Genomic DNA, 17,819 nt, shown 5'->3' on the forward strand with positions numbered 1-17,819 from the left:
CCCTTCTGTGTCTCATATCTTCCCTTTTCCCCCCCTCCCAGCCTCTAACAGCTCTATTTCACAGGTCACAATTTCTGTTTACTTGAGGGTTGTATAACTCATATGTACCTGACTAAACTGAGCTGCTTGTTCCGTTTATGTTTAGTGCTAGAATCTGCTGCTTCTGTTTCAGGAAGGAAGTTGTCATGAGGAAGACTTGTGTGTCTGATAATGGCCTTTTTTTTCCAACCTATCAATTAAAAGAAAGCTAGCTCTATTTCACAGGTCACAATTTCTGTTTACTTGAGGGTTGTATAACTCATATGTACCTGACTAAACTGAGCTGCTTGTTCCGTTTATGTTTAGTGCTAGAATCTGCTGCTTCTGTTTCAGGAAGGAAGTTGTCATGAGGAAGACTTGTGTGTCTGATAATGGCCTTTTTTTTCCAACCTATCAATTAAAAGAAAGCTTCTGTACCTGCAAACCTAATAAATAAAAACTCTTTCCTATAACATTTTCTAAGGAATCACTCTTTCTCACTGACAATTTTCTTTTTTTGCATGCCATGTCCAGGTTGTAGTTAGCCTTGGTGGTTATGTCATATTTTATGACAGCAGTGTGGTTTCTTAAGTTTTTTTGTACACTTTAACAGAAATACTCAATAACTTATTGTTATCAGAGCCCTTAGGTACAACAGATGCTATTTAATCTGATTTCCAGGACAGAATAGTTAATTTTCAGAAAACTTGAACATAGTTGTATCTAAGGACCAATTCATATTGCATTTGATTTCCAGTTTGGTGAACTGTTCTGTGATAAGTCATAGGAAATGGACAACTTCGAAATTTTTTTTTTGGCCAAATATGTGGGAGGGGGTTGTACTTTATATTAAGGTAATGCTTAGAGATTAAACTTCAGTTTGTATATTTTCCATTGAACCCTTTAATTTTTGTGTGCTGGCTGGTAACAGTGTTGCTTTGGGAAAAGACTGTACCTACACACTGAGTATTCATCAATATTTCTAGTGTTTTATATTTCTGGGGAGTGCTGTTTCATGGGACAATTTCTCACCAATTAGGAGTTGCTGAGATTTCAGCTAATATAAGACAATATTAGCCAATTTTGGCTTACAAAGCTATTGCTAATGCTAACTTTAATATTAGTTAATAAAGTTAATATTAGGTTTAGGTATCACCATGTTATCAAGTTTCTCCTTTAAAACACTAGCAGGTGTTATCATTAAGGGTTATCAAGGGTCTGTCAAATGGCACTGGTGTAGTATGGTGAACTCTTAATATACTAATAATTTCCATGCTGCAGAAACAACCCCACTGCTTTCAGCAGAACTGCCTGTGAAGTACTGGTTGATGGGAGTAAAAGACATTCAAAGTCTGGTTGCAAAGAATAAATTTATCCAAACTTTAATTTTAAATGTTTGTTTTTAATCCATCTTTTCTTCTGTTCTTGCAGTCACTCCACGAAGTCTGTCATGGACTTTGTCAATAGCAATGAAAATATTATTTTTGTACACAACACAATACACCTCATTTCCCAGATGGTAGACAATATTATTATTGCTTGTGGAGGAATTTTACCATTGCTGTCAGCAGCCACATCCCCAACTGTAAGTACAATATTTCCACCTAGTGGTCATATTAGAAATTGTTTTTACTAATACAAACCACTATTTGCATCTGAATTTTCTTCTTTAGGGACTCCTGTCCCTTCTCTGCTACTTTCTTTAAAATATTAAAATTCATAATTGAAACTGTTAAGTTTTGATATACAGAATGTTTATAATATCTTTCTTTTCAAATGCTAATTTTATTAGAGAAGTAATAGTAAGAATATTTCATAGATACTTAATATTTTGTTTGAAAGAGAAGACCATTAGAATTATGGATACAAATCATGATTACTCTAACAAAATTACATGCTTTGTGATGGCTAGTCATTGGTATTCATAAATCTGTTTTGCATGGCCACCATTTGTTTGCATGCCAAATGATACCAGAATGCATCCCCTCACTACTCTGTTTAACTTCTTCCTCCAGTAGGTCCTGACCTTCATTTTCTTTTCTTTTTTAATCTTGTATTGAAATAGGCTAATATTTTAATCCATTCCAGTGTTCTTAGTAATATGCAGTTTCTTAGATGATCACAGTTCAGACAGGCAGAGTCGTCTAATAGAATGCTTTATGAAAAGGGAGAAATATTTTATAAATATTGCATTATTGTCATAGTAATTACAGTATTTGAATGTGATGCCTGGTCTGTGCCTAGTATCTGTAACTATTTCTTTCACACTAAATGTTTTGTCTTGAACATCCTGTAAGAATCTGCAGTTAGTATTAGTCTTTAAAAGGGGGGAAGATGAAGCCAAAAAGGGACCAAAAGGCTTCTCTGAAGTAATGTAACTAGTAAGCACTGGAGGCTACAAATGAAGTAGAAGATTAATTCCTTATTCTAGCCTTTCAGCAACTGAGGTTACTATCCTTTGCCTCTACTATTATTTCTAGTTAGCTAGGGAAAAAAACTGTTCTGCACGATTTTATCTGAAAGGTATGAAGGTATGGACTAGCAATTGGCTTAACATTAATATTACTTTCAGCCAGGCAATTAATTGTTAAATGCTGTGTGTTTACTATTTTTTACTGTGTTAAATGGTACAATATTCTCTATAAGCAAAAGTGTAAGACTAACAGAAAATATTTTAGTTCTCTGTAGTCCCAAGACTGACGTCAAGGTTGCTGAATAAAAGATTTTGCAAGTGCTTCATTGTAAATATTGACAAGGATGAGAGAATGCACATCAAGCCACCTTGAGATGCAGGCTGTAGTATCAGTCTCTAGATAAAAGGACATTGAGAAATATTTTTTGAAATAAACCTTTTAGACATGGTTTGAAAATGAAGATTTTTTTTTTTTGACATCTTTATATAAAAATATAAAACAGGCACAGTGTTAATTGGGCTGCAATCCACTGAATGGTCTTGGTGTTTTTAGCTCTTATCCTGGTTTATGACACAGCAGAGCCATTGTGTAGAATAATTGCGCAGCTCACCATCTCCCTCTGTTCTGGGTAATAAATACATATATGTGTGTGTGTATAGATAGGTAGCTGATATAGCTTTATAAATTACACATCCATTTGTTAAAATATTGTGTGTTGCTACAATAGTGACAATTTTCATGAATTGATGCAAAAGGCTACATTTTCAAATCTGTGTATTATGCATGCGTTTATCCACTAAAAGGGGTCTGTGTGTATTACTATAAATGATCAGTTTTGCCCTCTGTTTAGGATAATAAAATAAAAATAAATTATGAAATAAAATAATTCACTAGAAGATCAGTAGCTGCCTTCAAACTGAATTAATCCTACTCTGTCAAATTAAAAAGAAGTGATTACTTTTGCCCCAGATTTACAGAGAGTGTGGGGAGAAGGAATTGATAAAATCACTAATTAACTTCACCTGGAAATAACTGTTACCATCTAGATCATGATTTCATAATCACTTCTGCCTATCAGAGAGCTTCTTCCCTCACATTCAACTCCATTCCTATTGCCTGTCTGTAGTCATTAATAGGGATATGGATTTATTCATCACTGTGACAGATACAAAGAGCCCAGCAAACCCTTCCTCCTTCTTAGAGAAGGTGCTGTCCCTCAGTGTTGTTCTGAATCACAGTTGTGAAGGGACCAAATGCCCTTCTGGGCATCAGACAACTTCTGAGTATCCATCATATGATGAATGAAAAGAAGTTTCATGCTGATTCTCAGACTTCTAATACTCTTGCATCCTTGAACTAATGTGGAGAAAGCAGATGGACTGCTGATCAGGAATATATTTCTTCTCAGTCTTCAAAGGCCAAAATAGTCCAGTGCTTACAGTCAGTTACAAGGGACTTTGTCTCACTCTCATTCTTCCAAGAGCTGCTAATTGGAAGAGAGAAGAGGTCTGAAACTGGAAGATTAATATAACGTCCCTACTGCATAAAACCACTTATGGCAGGCCTTCTAGTGACATTTTATGCCACAGGAACTTTCAAGGAAGGAAAGACCCAATATTCTTTTTCCCTCACCGATTCAAAGAATCACAGAATTGCAGAATGGCTGGGAGGCACCTCTGGAGGTCACCTGGTCCAACCCATCTGCTCGAGCAGGGCCCCCTGAAGCCAGTTGCCCAGGACGGTACCCAGATGGCTTTTAAGTGTCTCCGAGGATGGAGACTCCACCACGTCCCTGGGCAACCTATGCCAGCGCACAGTCACTGTCACAGCAAAAAAGTGATTCTTGATTTTCAGAGGGAACCTGCTGTGTTTTACATAATCACATTAATAAACATGAGGGGTTTTTTGCAAGATATACAGTCCAAATTTTGTGTTGCATCACATGACTCACTTCCAAACTCAACTGTTACGTAATTTGAATTGGGCACGGTGGGAAGTCCAGTCAGGCAGTACTGCTTTACTCTTGCAAAAGCAAGCTCTCCACATGTTACATAAGCTGCCTTACTGGTCAGCCCAACGGCCCAGTTGGTTTCACACTCTGCCTCCGATAATGACTGGTTGCAGCTTACATCAAAATACAGGAGTCTGAGCAAGCATATTGATTGCTCTAATGATACTTTGTTACAGCATTTAGGATTTTAACAGCTAGAGAGGGTGTCTGGGCTGTCACTTTTAATAACTACTGAGGAATTTATCCTTCTAGACATTATCTAATTTTTTTTTGAAGCTACTTACACTTTTAGCCTCCGTAATATCCTATGTCATCGAGTCTGACAAAGTAATTATATAACCTTTGAAGCACTTCTTGTCTTTGTGTTTTTTAAGCCTGCTTGAATGTATAAAGTCACTATGTGCCTTACTGTTTATGCTATGAAAGGAGTGGTTAATCGCGTCTTTATTCACCTCCATATAATTTACGACTTTGTAGGCATGAGTCATATCTCCTGGTGTGCTTATTTGAATCCGTAGAGTCTTCATCTTACTTAGTCTGTCTTTGAATGCCTCTGATCCTCCATATCTCTATTCTGTGGAGCTTTTCTAGGGTGTCACATTTTGTAGATCCTGTAGAATACATATATTCAGTTTATCAACAAATACGATTTCGTTTTACTTAATTTCATCCTTTTTCAGTTTCATGAATCCTGAATCAAATATTCCCACTTAAGGCCCTTGGGGTACATATTGAAATTTGCTTACTTATTTCCTCCTAGTGTGTTTTATTTGTGGCACAGTACATATAATCTACATCTAATTCTAAAAATTCATTTACTTCTTGGTTTGGAATAATGAAATACAGGAGCAAAAATTATGATACTTGAGGTGCTAAAACAGGATGGAATTCCAGAAGAGAATAGGGTAAACTTAGGTATTGACTTGAATTACATACATGTGGACTAGATCTCTAGCCAATGGAGAAGCAAACTCCAACATTTACTCAGTAGAAGTAAACGGTTCAGCTCTACTCTGATGTACACATCTAGTAGCCAGTCAGCCAGATCCCTGTAGGGTCCATCAACTGCAATGATTGTTAACCTGGAGCTGAAACCAGCTTCTTATGAGGTAGCTTACTTGTTTTCTAATGGAGAAGATGACAAAAACACATAGTCTTTCTGATTAATTTTTTTTTTTTTTTTTAATTAGAAGGCATTTTTAAGATGGTGCACAGGTGTGAAAAAGCATGTTTGGGGAGCTGTAAGGAAAAAGATTTGCAGAAGATGCTTTCTGTTAACAGCAGCTGGTTGATAGATGCAAAACCTAGTACAAGCTAGGAACTTTAATCATTGCTTACTGCAAGGGTAGCAGCTATGACAAGGACCTGAGGACATGGAATAAGGCAAAAGAAATTTGAGGAGTTGAAATATGTGTGACAATTGAGAGCAAATTTCCAGAGGTCTTGCATCTAGTTTGGTTTTCCACATAGTTGATGAAGTCTTTAATTCTAGTTCTTGCTTGCAGCATTTAAAACAACAGCTCTCAAATCGTGGGTTTTGAGAGCTGATGTTATATGAATGGCTGTCTGCAAAACTCAATTAAACATTTAAAGAAAGCCTTTCTAGGTCTGTCGATAAAAAGACAAATTGAGATATTTTTCTGTATGTCCTTTGTATAGTGTTAACATCATCATGTTCATGACTCATGATGTCATAGGTGCTCCATGATCTATAACAATTCTGACAATCAGCAGTGGCACACTGATGTAAAAATTGTCAGCTAGTAAGCAAGAGAAAATACCCATAATTCCCAAGGTGCATCCAGCTACAAAAGAGGAAGACACATTTAAAAAGTTGTTGAACATGGTATTTTCTCTTTCAAAAGGAAAGAAAACAGTTTGTTTCAACTTGTTTTTCTTTGTTAGATGACTTTTTCCCACTATTTAAATGACAAATATACCAACATATGCCTGAAAATTCATTTTCTTTCTCCTTTTAAAACATAACCAGTGAAAACTTAAGGATTTTAAGAGAGAAAGGGCTTCTACCTAAAATTAAAACATAAAAATTTTATACAACTTTTTAATGGTGAACATAGAAATTTGAACACTAACTGAGTCCCAGGGGCTTAGTGATTGTATTTTTTTTCCCCTGTGGTTCAAAAGCGTTCAAATATCCAGTAAGATATTGGTTTAGATTGACGAATCACACCCAAATGTAATATACATAGCAAGCTATGTGTTCCTTCAAAAGAAGAACAAAATGCATGAAGAACCAGTTTGCTTTTTGTGATTTACATTTGTTTAGTGAAAGCATTTTAAACATATTTGCCTCCTCATACAAAGATTAACTACTTTATTACATTTCAGTTAAATGGCTTGTTGTAAAATGCTCATTTTATTTCTACATAATCAGTGAAAACATTACTTTGGTTTACATTGCTTTATAAAATTGCTCTATGTACTATATAAAAGATGTACATTGGTTTGGAAGAATCAGTGTTTACATGAACTCCATAACAATACAAGATTTATGATTTTCCTTGTGCATAGCTATCTCTTTAGAATATTTTGTTTTCAAATGTTCATGCTGAGTTGAAATGTTTGCTATTCTAATTATAAATTAAACAAATGTATAATTCCAAAATACTGATTTGTTTCAATTTTACATTGTATTTTTAGTTAACTTTAATAATTTTCTTTTTCTTTTATTGTTGTGATCTGTTGTCTGTTTTGTCTGTTGCATGTCCAGGGTTCTAAGGTTAGTATTGCTGCTGTAAGTTTCAGTTTTTTGCATTTTCAAAAATACCTTATTTTTGATCATTTAATATTTCAGCTTTTTTATTATTGTTATTATTTTCCTATATCATATAGTAGGATATGAACAGGAATATATGGAGTGTAATCATTAATTTTTCATAACATGTTTCCTGTGAATAACTTAATACATTGTCAGGTATGATGCTTACTGATAGCTACCGGACTGAACGTAGGCAGGTCCATGAGCTAATTTATGTTATAAACATTGTTGTCAGAAAAACTCTTTAGACCCTGAGTATTTTGGTTGTATGGGACACTTGTTACTGCTTTTAAAGTATCTTGATTAGTCATGAAATGGTGATCAGTTCACTTTTTAAAGGGTTTTTGAGCTACACCTATCTAAAATAATGCTAATACCTGAAAGCAACTTGACCAGCAATAGTTGGTTATTTTAAACATTATTAGAATATCAATGTTCTTTATTTAAAAGATAGAAATGACGGTAAGTTTTGCTGTAACCAAAAAAAAAAAAAAAATCCACACACCAAAAATAGTCAGTCTTTTTTATTTCTTCCATCCATGAGAATTTTAGGGGGATTTGTAACAGAAGAGATTTTTTTTTTTTTTAAACATTTAAAGTTTGCAAAAATTTTGATAAAATGCAGTTATATAAAATGAATTTATTACATAACTTGCAACAAAACCCAAAGTGATAGATATTCTGAGAAGGTTTAAGGCTATGATTGATGCAATACAGTTGAAACTTGAGAAAAATCAAGAGCAGGCAGTCAGTTGGCTGCTAACAAGCCTGATGTTATTTCAAGCATGAGTTCAAAGTTCAGGTTTCTATAACCACCTATGAGTTTTTCTAGCAGAGTCTTATGGGTATTGGTTTTTGCAAATAGATTTTTTTTTTTTTTTTTGGATGATTGCTGTCAAAAATTATATTCCAGTCTCATAAAAATACAGCAACTTATTTTTCCAAAATGTAGGAGCACAACACACACTAAGTGGGGTGGACCCGGCTAAAGGAAATAGGTTGCAAATCATCCTTCTGACACCTCTCGTTTTCCCATTTTCCTGATATTATTGGGCAGATCAGGCAGATGACAGCCCTTCCCAAATCACTCATGTAACTGACATGTTACATCCTTAAGAGCAATTAAATGAAGTGGTATCTATCATTGTGGTGACACATGCCACATTATATCCTTCATTTTTCAAAACAGTTGTTTCCTTACAACTGTTTGGCACAGTTTGTGCTTTTATAATTTTGGATAAAAAATATTCTGAAAAGTGACTCAGGAGTGAGGTTACTAATTGTTTAAGAAGTATGGGAATAAAAGAATTTTTTAAATTTTTCTGTATTTCTTTTTCTTCAGAGGGAAATGGCCTTAACACCACAAAATATATTCTTAATTTTTTTATAGGTACTTCTCAGCAAATGAATGAAAAAACCCACCACAAAAGTTGTACTTTTCAGAGGGCTGAACTCTGTGTTCAGAAAAGCCCTGTGATATGGAATCTTGTTCACAGTCAATAAGAATCAGCCATCTGTAAACAATTTTTAAATGCCTTTTTAATTAGGCATATAAATATGGACACAATCAAATACTAAATCGTGTTTTCACTTTTGGCTAGCTCCAGGGGTAAAAGTTTTTAAACATATTTTTTGGTTTTTAAAATTAATCTTACAGTTTCCTCACCTATGTGCATGGATAAACACCTGAATGCATTTGGAAACATGACTCTGTATATCTAAGTTGGGAAAAAAACATGACCCCGTTTAGATTTAAAAAATATTGACCTCATTCAACATTTTTGTGTGCATTCCCATTAAGGATAGTCCAATACTACAGCAGAAAAGAAATGGCCATTCTCTGGGAATGCGAGCTGCACACCATATAACTTGTCACTGTTTTACTTCCCCCAATTCCTGTCATGAGGGAGTAAGCATACTCTCTTCTGATCTCCAAGAGAATTGGATTCTGTCAGGTTCCTATATGGTAAACCCTTCCCAGGGAGAATCATGAAAACAGAGCAAAACTGTTTTTTCCCACTCCACTCCTCACATTTACTCATTTATCTAAAGTAATGTACAAGTTATACAGACAGGAATTATTTTCATCACCTGCCAATTTCCTTATCATATGGAATCACATGAGAGTACATTGCACCCTTATATACAGTGCATTGTTTTACTATCTGGCAACAACAGTAATTACTAATAAAATTCTCATTTATAGTAGGCTTTTTCTCGTCTATTACAGCATGTAAATGTGAATAATTTCCTCACTCTTCATGCTGCTTTACTTTGAATTTCATTCACAGTTTATGTTAATGGAAATAGGAGATTTTTAAGTAACTTTTCAGTGTATTTGTCATTAAGTAGCACATTTTAGATTTGTATGTGTATACTGACTTTATATTTCAGTTGTGTTCAAACTGTTTAATTCAACTATCTCTTTTTAAAGACTGAATTGGAAAATATTGAAGTGACACAAGGAATGTCAGCAGAGACAGCAGTAACTTTTCTCAGCCGTCTGATGGCAATGGTTGATGTACTAGTGTTTGCCAGTTCTCTAAATTTTAGTGAGATTGAAGCTGAAAAAAACATGTCTTCTGGAGGTCTGATGCGACAGTGCCTAAGGCTTGGTAAGTCGGCAGACAGTATGTATTAAATAATTACTTACAGATCAATGAGTTACAGATGGAACAAATAGTGACACAATGTAGGAAAGGACTTGTACTGACTATGATGTGATAAAATAAAACTCCCGTTTATTATTGATTTGCTACAGTTTTAATATTGATTTGATACAGGTTGATTCAATTTAGGCACAAGAAAAAGTTAAAATTAGATGTCTGAAATTGTTCTTTCTTATCTATTTCAAGTGGTGTATATTTTGGGGGAGTAAAAATATTAAATACACATAAGTAAATTAAGATTTTTTTTCTGAACTGCTTGGCTGCCTGCATGTTGCAGATTTCCTTATCCAAGCCTCCATGGATTTGGAAGACTACTTATAGGCTATGTAAGATTAAAACATGGGATATATGTGCAGACTCTGTAGACCTTAATATATGGTGCAACAGTCTGGCACTTCTCTTCATTGTTTTCTATTTCTATATACTATTACAATTAATTTTGGAAATCTAGAAATTAATAACTAAAGTAATTTTCTGCAAACTATATAATTTTATCCTTGTGAATATTACATTTTGACTGTCATGCATGATGCTGTTTTACTAATGTTGTCCCACATACTTCGTCTCTCAAATGAAGAATAATTTTTTAACTCAGATTTTTTCCTGTTATTATTCATACCATTTATTAGGTCATTGATAATTATACTGTTCCTGGTATAAAACTTATGGTTTGTTCTCAATGATCAATTTTCATCAAATTCTGAATTCCTGCCTACTTTTTTTTCTTATTCTAGCTGCACATAACTACATTCAGATTTTAAGTGTTGATAACAGATCAATAACATGTGCAAGCTCCACCTCAAAGGCTAGATATTTTCACATTTTAATAAAGTGATATAGCAGTCATCTAAAATATCTAGTTGGTCAACTAAAGAATGAAATGAGTAAGTCACCATAGATTAGCGCTGAGAGAGCCTAAGGTGAAAACTATGTTGCACTATTTGGACATGGTTATTGACATACCAGACTAGATGTACAGGCTGTTAATTAATGTTCTGAATATAATAATGGGAAAATATTCTAATTTGTAGCGTTTTCATACCTTCTTTTTAGTTTGTTGTGTGGCTGTGAGAAACTGCTTAGAATGTCGGCAGAGGCAGAGAGAGAGAGTGAACAAGACATCATTAATCGGCAGCAAAACTCAAGATGCTCTTCAGGGTGTAACTGCATCAGCAGCCACCAAGGTAACCCAGTCTTCAGTTACCAACAGCGATGACAAGTCTGTATCACTGCTTTATAGGATCAGAAAATAATTGTAACTGCTGTCTCACATATTTAGCAAAAGTTTAGGGTTTTGTTATTAACCGGTTTAAAATAAAAGTATGTGAGGGGGTTTATTTGAAACAATAAGATGTTATTGCAGTAGTACGACTGGAGCAATTTTAAACAGCTTTTTCACTCTTGCTTGGTATACTTCGAAGAGCAAGTCCCCTTACTCACTTCTGTCATATATACCTGCATACCTTTCTTCAGTCTCCCAGGGCACTTTTAGTTTTGATTAAATCCTCCAATCACATCTTTGTTGCTGGAATATCCGAGTCCTGGTAATTTCAACAGACCTTTGTATGCATAGTAGACATCAGTATTTTCTGTCTGATTTTAGGAATGAAACTTGTTTAATATTCAACTGCAGCTCAGTTCTTCCAGTTTCATTAATTCACTGTTCACCTTTTTATTGTTGTTGTTGGTTTTCTTCATCTTATAGCTTTAAGACCTTGGGAGTCCTGAAACTAAAATCTCAAAGAATTTTGCACAGCCCATGACTAAAGTATACCACTTTGTACGACGTAAAAGATTCAACTTTTTTTCTTTCCTAAAGACTTTTTCAGATACCATTTACAAACTCAGCTTCTTTCATGATATTGTTTCATTAAATCTCACAAAAACATTACATTTCTCCACATTCCACATTCCACGTTACAACATTCAGTGCAAAGCAAATCAATATAAAGAGAATTGTAGTTCTTTAGGCATCATTTGTAACACATTATCATTTTTTAAAGGAAGCATACTACTCTATGCTTTTGTAATAATAGCCGTTATTTTATAGTCTCTAATAATTCTCAGTAAAATGAACACAAACTGGTTTTAGAATATTTCTTGTCATCATTTTTAAATTTAACACACTTATTAGAAATAATTTATTGTACTGCTATGAAACAACTCTAATCTGAAACAACTTTTGTGTGCAAATTATTACCTAACTCTGGGAAAGAGAACAGTTTTTCAGAGTACTGGGAAGATGTAACAATTTATAGCTAAATAGTATTAAGACTATAATTCAAAACATTGCTTTATTTCTAGAACTCTTGCCTGGGTGTTATACTGGAAGTAAACTGGTAGTAAAAAAATATTATCTAAGATGGATGCAATATCTAAAAAAGTGGTAAATTAAGGTTCTAACACTAATGCTTTGATATTTGGGGAGGGGGTAAAATCTCACTGCTTTTTATTTTTAGACTCCCCTTGAAAATGTCCCTGGCAATCTTTCTCCCATAAAAGACCCTGATAGGCTTCTTCAGGATGTTGATATTAATCGTCTACGAGCAGTTGTTTTTCGTGATGTGGTGAGTAATACGTGCTGTAATTCTTTCTTCTGCAAAATCATCACTTATATTTTGAAAGAGATTTTGATTGTACCAGAATTAAAAATATCCTTCATGTGTTGCACTTTATATATTATCTGCAAACAATCTGCTTGTGGCTTTGTGACTACCAGCCACTTTCTGCACTTTAAAATCATGCTGCAAGCTATTTCAGATTAGTAGAAAACTGTGTTTAATGGTTAGACTTGATCTTATATTAGCCAAATAATAGCAGCCAGAATAAATCAGTTATCAGCTATGTTGACTAAAACTATATTACTAAAAGTGTCAGCTATTTGTCCAACCTGGAGAGGAAGAAGTTCTATTATATGTATTACAAAACTGCAGCAATTTGATTTATAAAGACAATTTTTACTTCTGCTAAAGATATACATAAAAATACTATATATAAACATACATTAACATGTTTTTTCAGATTTTTTTGCAACTTGTTTTAGCATAAAACTGCAACAAAATGTGTTTGTTTTTGAAAGGAGTACAATAGGAATTATAATTATTCTATATACACAGATAGATATGTTTAAACTTCTCCAACCTAAGTTCGAGTGGATTGAAGTGAAGACTGAAGTTAGAAATAGCTTTTAAAAGAAGGAATTTGACACTAAAAAAATTATCTGTATTTAGGATGACCTGATCATCTTGAAAAGGCAAGGTTGAATTTGTGTGGAGATCTTCTGTCACATACTTTTCTTAACTAAAGGAGAAGGGAATAGGGGAAATACTGTTTCTGGCATTTCTATGAAACAGTTTAATAAGAGGATTTGTAGTTATTTTAGGAATTGCAAAGTCATACAGCCAAATCAAACAATAGAGAGAAAACATGGAAAGCGAACATTGGATTTGTAATAAGAAATGCATGCTTGTGGAACTGAGACAAGGTGAAACTATTATAGGAGGAGAGAGAGGCTGAAGTCTTAATTCAACCGGGTTGGGTTTTACACCATAATAATAATAGAAGACATTTCAGTTGAACTAGAGCAACTTCAGCTCAATCAGGACGATACCAAAGTCATAGAGTGTAGGTGCCATAGAACAGCAGACCAACAGAACAACAGAACAACAGAACAGCAGAACAACAGTGCATTGGGAGGAAAAGATGCAGGCAAAGTTGTTGTGGTCGTGGCATTTACTTGAATCAGTGTCCTGGAAAAGTAGGATTGCTGCTGAAAATCCTGTTGAAGGAGAAGTCAGAATGTACCAGCTGGGATTTCTTGCCAGAAGAAAAACAATGTTCATATCCCTCCTGCTTTTAGATGTTACCAGAAGTCATTATGCCTGCTTATGCATCCAGTGTTAGCCAGAAAAGCATCAGCGAGCTTAGGTTTCCGTCTCAGCAGTAATACCCCTTACCTTCTTATGGCAGGAGCTTTCGGAGTCTCATCCTTGAGGCAGCAACAGTCAGTTTGGGAAGCCTTGAAAGCACTCTCAGAGCAGAGCCAGGCCTCTGTTCTGAAAAACCTGTTGGCTTCACAGTCCCATGGAAGGGAGATTTGTGTAGCTGCCAAATTAGCTGTAAAATTCAGAACATAATACAAGGTGTGTGCATAGTACTCCACTGAAAATCCATTGAATCTTCTACAACATCCATTTGCCATTATGCTAACAGATACAACGTTTCAATAAGGTATTATTTATTAAGCCTTGTGATGATATTGTGTGAAAATTCTATGTAAATGTCCAATATTATAGATCTGTTCCTTTTTCTCCAACTCAGGATGACAGCAAACAAGCTCAGTTCTTAGCTTTGGCAGTAGTCTACTTTATTTCCGTTCTGATGGTCTCCAAATACCGCGATATATTAGAACCACAACGGGAAACTGCAAGGTCTGGGAGCCAGGCAGGTAGAAATATCAGACAAGAAATAAATTCACCAACAAGTACAGGTACATTTGTTTTCTTCAAATGTTATTTCTTTTTTTTTTTTTAACCGTAATTATTTTCCTACAAAATATTTTTAGTGAGCAGCTTAAGATCCTAATAGGAAATTACTTGCTGCTTTCTTCCTCTATAATCGCTTGGTTCTTTAACATACATTGGCAGACTTCAGTTATTCTATATATTTGCTCATAGTGTATAAATAATTTTCATTTACAAATCACTTTTTTATTCCTTTTTTTCTTTAATTTGAAAATAATTAAAAAAGAACAGTGTGCCTGATGGCTATAAAGTACAAGATAGTTGAGCAGCACAAGTCCTGAATCTGTTGTTTGTTAGGAAGACAGATATCTTTAACTCTTATACCATGAAATATATAAACAGCAACCACAGCTGTTTGCCCATGTGAACTTCTTTTGTTTGAGTGAGGAGGTTTGTGAAAGAGTAGTGGTGGAGGACTGGGTACTTTCTTGGAGTCCTGCTGTGTTGGAGCCTGCATTTAAAAGCCAATGGAAACAGTATAATAAAAAGGAAACATTTCTATTGCCTTCTTTGACTGAACTGTTTGTGATTTTTATTAGTAGTAGTGGTTTTGACTAACGTGTTTTTCAGCCTCAGAGGGAGGGAGTCTGTTAGCTGTCACAACCCATCAGAAATTAGGGATCCAAACTTTGCTCTACTTTGCTTCAAATATTGGACACCGTCAGTTCAGTAGATTTTTTTCAGTTCTGATTGGATTGATTATAACTCTACCTTCTGTGTTAAAAGAGCTGAAAACAATAACTCAATTTTTCCATGAAGCTCTTTATGTATTTTTTCTTCTTGTTTTGATTTTTATTTACTTTCTTCATTTATGGAGTTGCTTATTTTTGTTCTTCATAGAATTTATCTTCCAATTTGTGTCATATTTACATTTAGTCTGTATTTTCTGAGTCATTATGGTGTTTTAATTTACTGCTTATACATTATTTTTGAAGAGCATGTGAGTCTAGGTTTCAATTTTAAATATACTACATGAACATGGTCAGATATGAGAAAGCATATTTTTTTGTGCCTTCCTGATTATATGTTATGGTTCTGTACTAAGAAACTGCTAGTTTCAGTGAACTATTTCATCCATGATTGTCTTGCCTGTGTGCGTGTATATATATCTATATCCATATCTATATCTATCTGTGTCTCTTTTTCCCCATGAATGTTGCTCTTGAAGTGCCCAAATTATAGGTATGCTGTTTCCTATCTCTTGATACAGAACTTTTCTTCCTTTAGAAATGCATTTTTTTGTTGGCAATACCATATTTGCATGTTTCAATGAGATAGGATTTCTGTCATGGATCCACAGTGGACCAGGCCACACATGAATATTAGCTGGCTCACATTTGATTCCATGATTTTCTCCACAGTTGTGGTCATACCATCTATCCCTCACCCAAGTTTGAACCATGGATTCCTTGCCAAGTTAATTCCTGAGCAGAGCTTTGCCCACTCATTTTACAAAGGTAATATTAACATCATCTCCTAACCTGTTTGGGTGTTCTTATTTAATGTAATGTAATTCAAGAACTGTGATGTAATTGTTGATAAATAAGTATACGCCTCAGGTTACATGGAGATTAGACCTGATGACACCTTTAAAACTTTTAACCTCCTGCCTACATTTCTCTAGGAAATCTCTTTCCCACTTTTACTAACATTTATTAACTTTACTTATTATGAAATAAATAAAATATGTAAAAAAAAAAAAAAAAAGGCAGTCAGGAGGGAATGGATGTAGAAAATTTTAAATGTTTTTGGTTTGTGGTTATTCTGCTACAATATTAGGTCCTAAAAATAAAATCAGGCCTATTTTAAAAATATTGCATAACACATAAATTATGTAGCAGTTTTGTAGTATTCCCTTTCCCCATATCTTTTCCTGTTCTTTTGCCTTCCTTTCTCACTTTTTTCTTGCCTTCTTGATGGTATGTAAACCTCTGATATTGTATGTATTGTGAATTATTTTCTGCCTGTTAATGTGCTGTGCTGTGCTTTTCTTGACGGAAACTGCTTTTGTGACCAGAGCAACTACTGTATGTTTTTGGCCTGATTTGTTTTGGTTTTTGTTTGTTTGAATAGATACTACTATGTAATGTAGGGAACATATTTTTCAGATGTCATTACTTGAAAAAGAGAGCATTACCTAAGCGTAACTTGAGCCAAGGCTGCATGTACATTTCCCCATTTATTTGCATGCAGTGTACTGTGAATACAGAAATGTAAAATAAGTTCAAAATATTAATCTGATGAAAAACTTCTTGGTATAATTTTGAAAACTCTCAGTGGGTAAAAGGATTGATTGATAAAAATCCTAAGATATACAGATTTTTATCCTGTTTATCAGAAATAGTTAACTTCCGACTTTAGTAATAATGCAACTTATGTTTACCATGCAGTGTTCTGCGAGCATTATGTTAATATACTCATTACATCAATTTGAACTATCAATATGTTAATCTGGCATTTCTTAAACTTTAGTGTGTGCATGTATATATATTATAAATCGCTTTAAATTCTAACAACTATAACCACGGGTTTGTGATTTTGATTAATAAGATTATTGTCTTCCATTAAAAAAAAAAATATTTGCATCATTCAATTTACTGATGTAATCATCTTTGCTGTGACATAGTTGCATTTGTATGAATTAATCTCTTGTGGGTAAAAAAAGGAATAATTTGCTCTTAATTCAGAAGAATTCTGTGGTTCTATGGAATAAACCCTTTAAACTTCATTAAATATTGCTTTCTCATCTTTTTTCTTTTTTTTTCTTGTTTTGGGGTTTTGGTTTGGTGGTTTATTGGTTTTTGGTTTGTTTTTGGTTTTGTTTTTGTTTTGTATTTATAGCATGTTTCTGTGTATCAGATATAGGACATTTTATTTTTAATGACCTTTTCTTGAAAATTGGGATTGATTAGCCTGCCTCAAAACACATTTATTTAATTTTAAATGTTATTAAATTTAGTAAATAAAAAAAAATTACGCAACAGGAATGAGATTACAAAGTTTGTACAAAGTTTGACATTTGATATAATGGGTGGCGAAGGAGGGGAAAACTAAATGCTTTTTCTTCTTATCCACTGCCATGGTTTAGGACCAGCCAGCAACTAAGCACCACACGGCTGCTCGCTCGCTCACTGCTCCCTCCCCCACACCCTGTTGGGATGAGGAGGAGAAAATTGGAAAATTTGGAAAAGGAAAATTTATGCATTGAGACAAGGACAGGGGGAATCACTTATCCATTTTGGTCACGAGTAAAATGCACTCGACTTGGTGAAGAAAAAGAATAAATCAATTTAGTTACCAATCAAATCAGAGTGGGATAATGAGAGACAAAAACAGATCTTAAAACACCTTACCCCACCCCTCCCTTCTTCCCAGGCTCAGCTTTGCTCCCCATTTCTCTACCTT

General features: G+C 34.3%; 1 protein-coding gene across 1 annotated transcript in view; it reads left to right on the top strand.

Annotated features, from left to right (window-relative positions):
• NBEA (neurobeachin) overlaps positions 1 to 17,819 on the top strand; it is a gene marked incomplete at its 5' end in the record, with an annotated part of 91,589 nt that overhangs the window by 41,162 nt on the left and 32,608 nt on the right. The window contains 7 exons of the mRNA XM_010158354.1: positions 1,450 to 1,603; positions 7,175 to 7,183; positions 9,657 to 9,837; positions 10,945 to 11,075; positions 12,351 to 12,458; positions 14,212 to 14,380; positions 15,776 to 15,871. Coding sequence (XP_010156656.1) covers positions 1,450 to 1,603; positions 7,175 to 7,183; positions 9,657 to 9,837; positions 10,945 to 11,075; positions 12,351 to 12,458; positions 14,212 to 14,380; positions 15,776 to 15,871 — 848 coding nt within the window. The remainder of the gene's footprint in view (positions 1 to 1,449; positions 1,604 to 7,174; positions 7,184 to 9,656; positions 9,838 to 10,944; positions 11,076 to 12,350; positions 12,459 to 14,211; positions 14,381 to 15,775; positions 15,872 to 17,819) is intronic.

The sequence above is a fragment of the Eurypyga helias genome, unplaced genomic scaffold (genome assembly GCF_000690775.1).
Source record: "Eurypyga helias isolate BGI_N326 unplaced genomic scaffold, ASM69077v1 scaffold9599, whole genome shotgun sequence".
NCBI lineage: Eukaryota > Metazoa > Chordata > Aves > Eurypygiformes > Eurypygidae > Eurypyga > Eurypyga helias.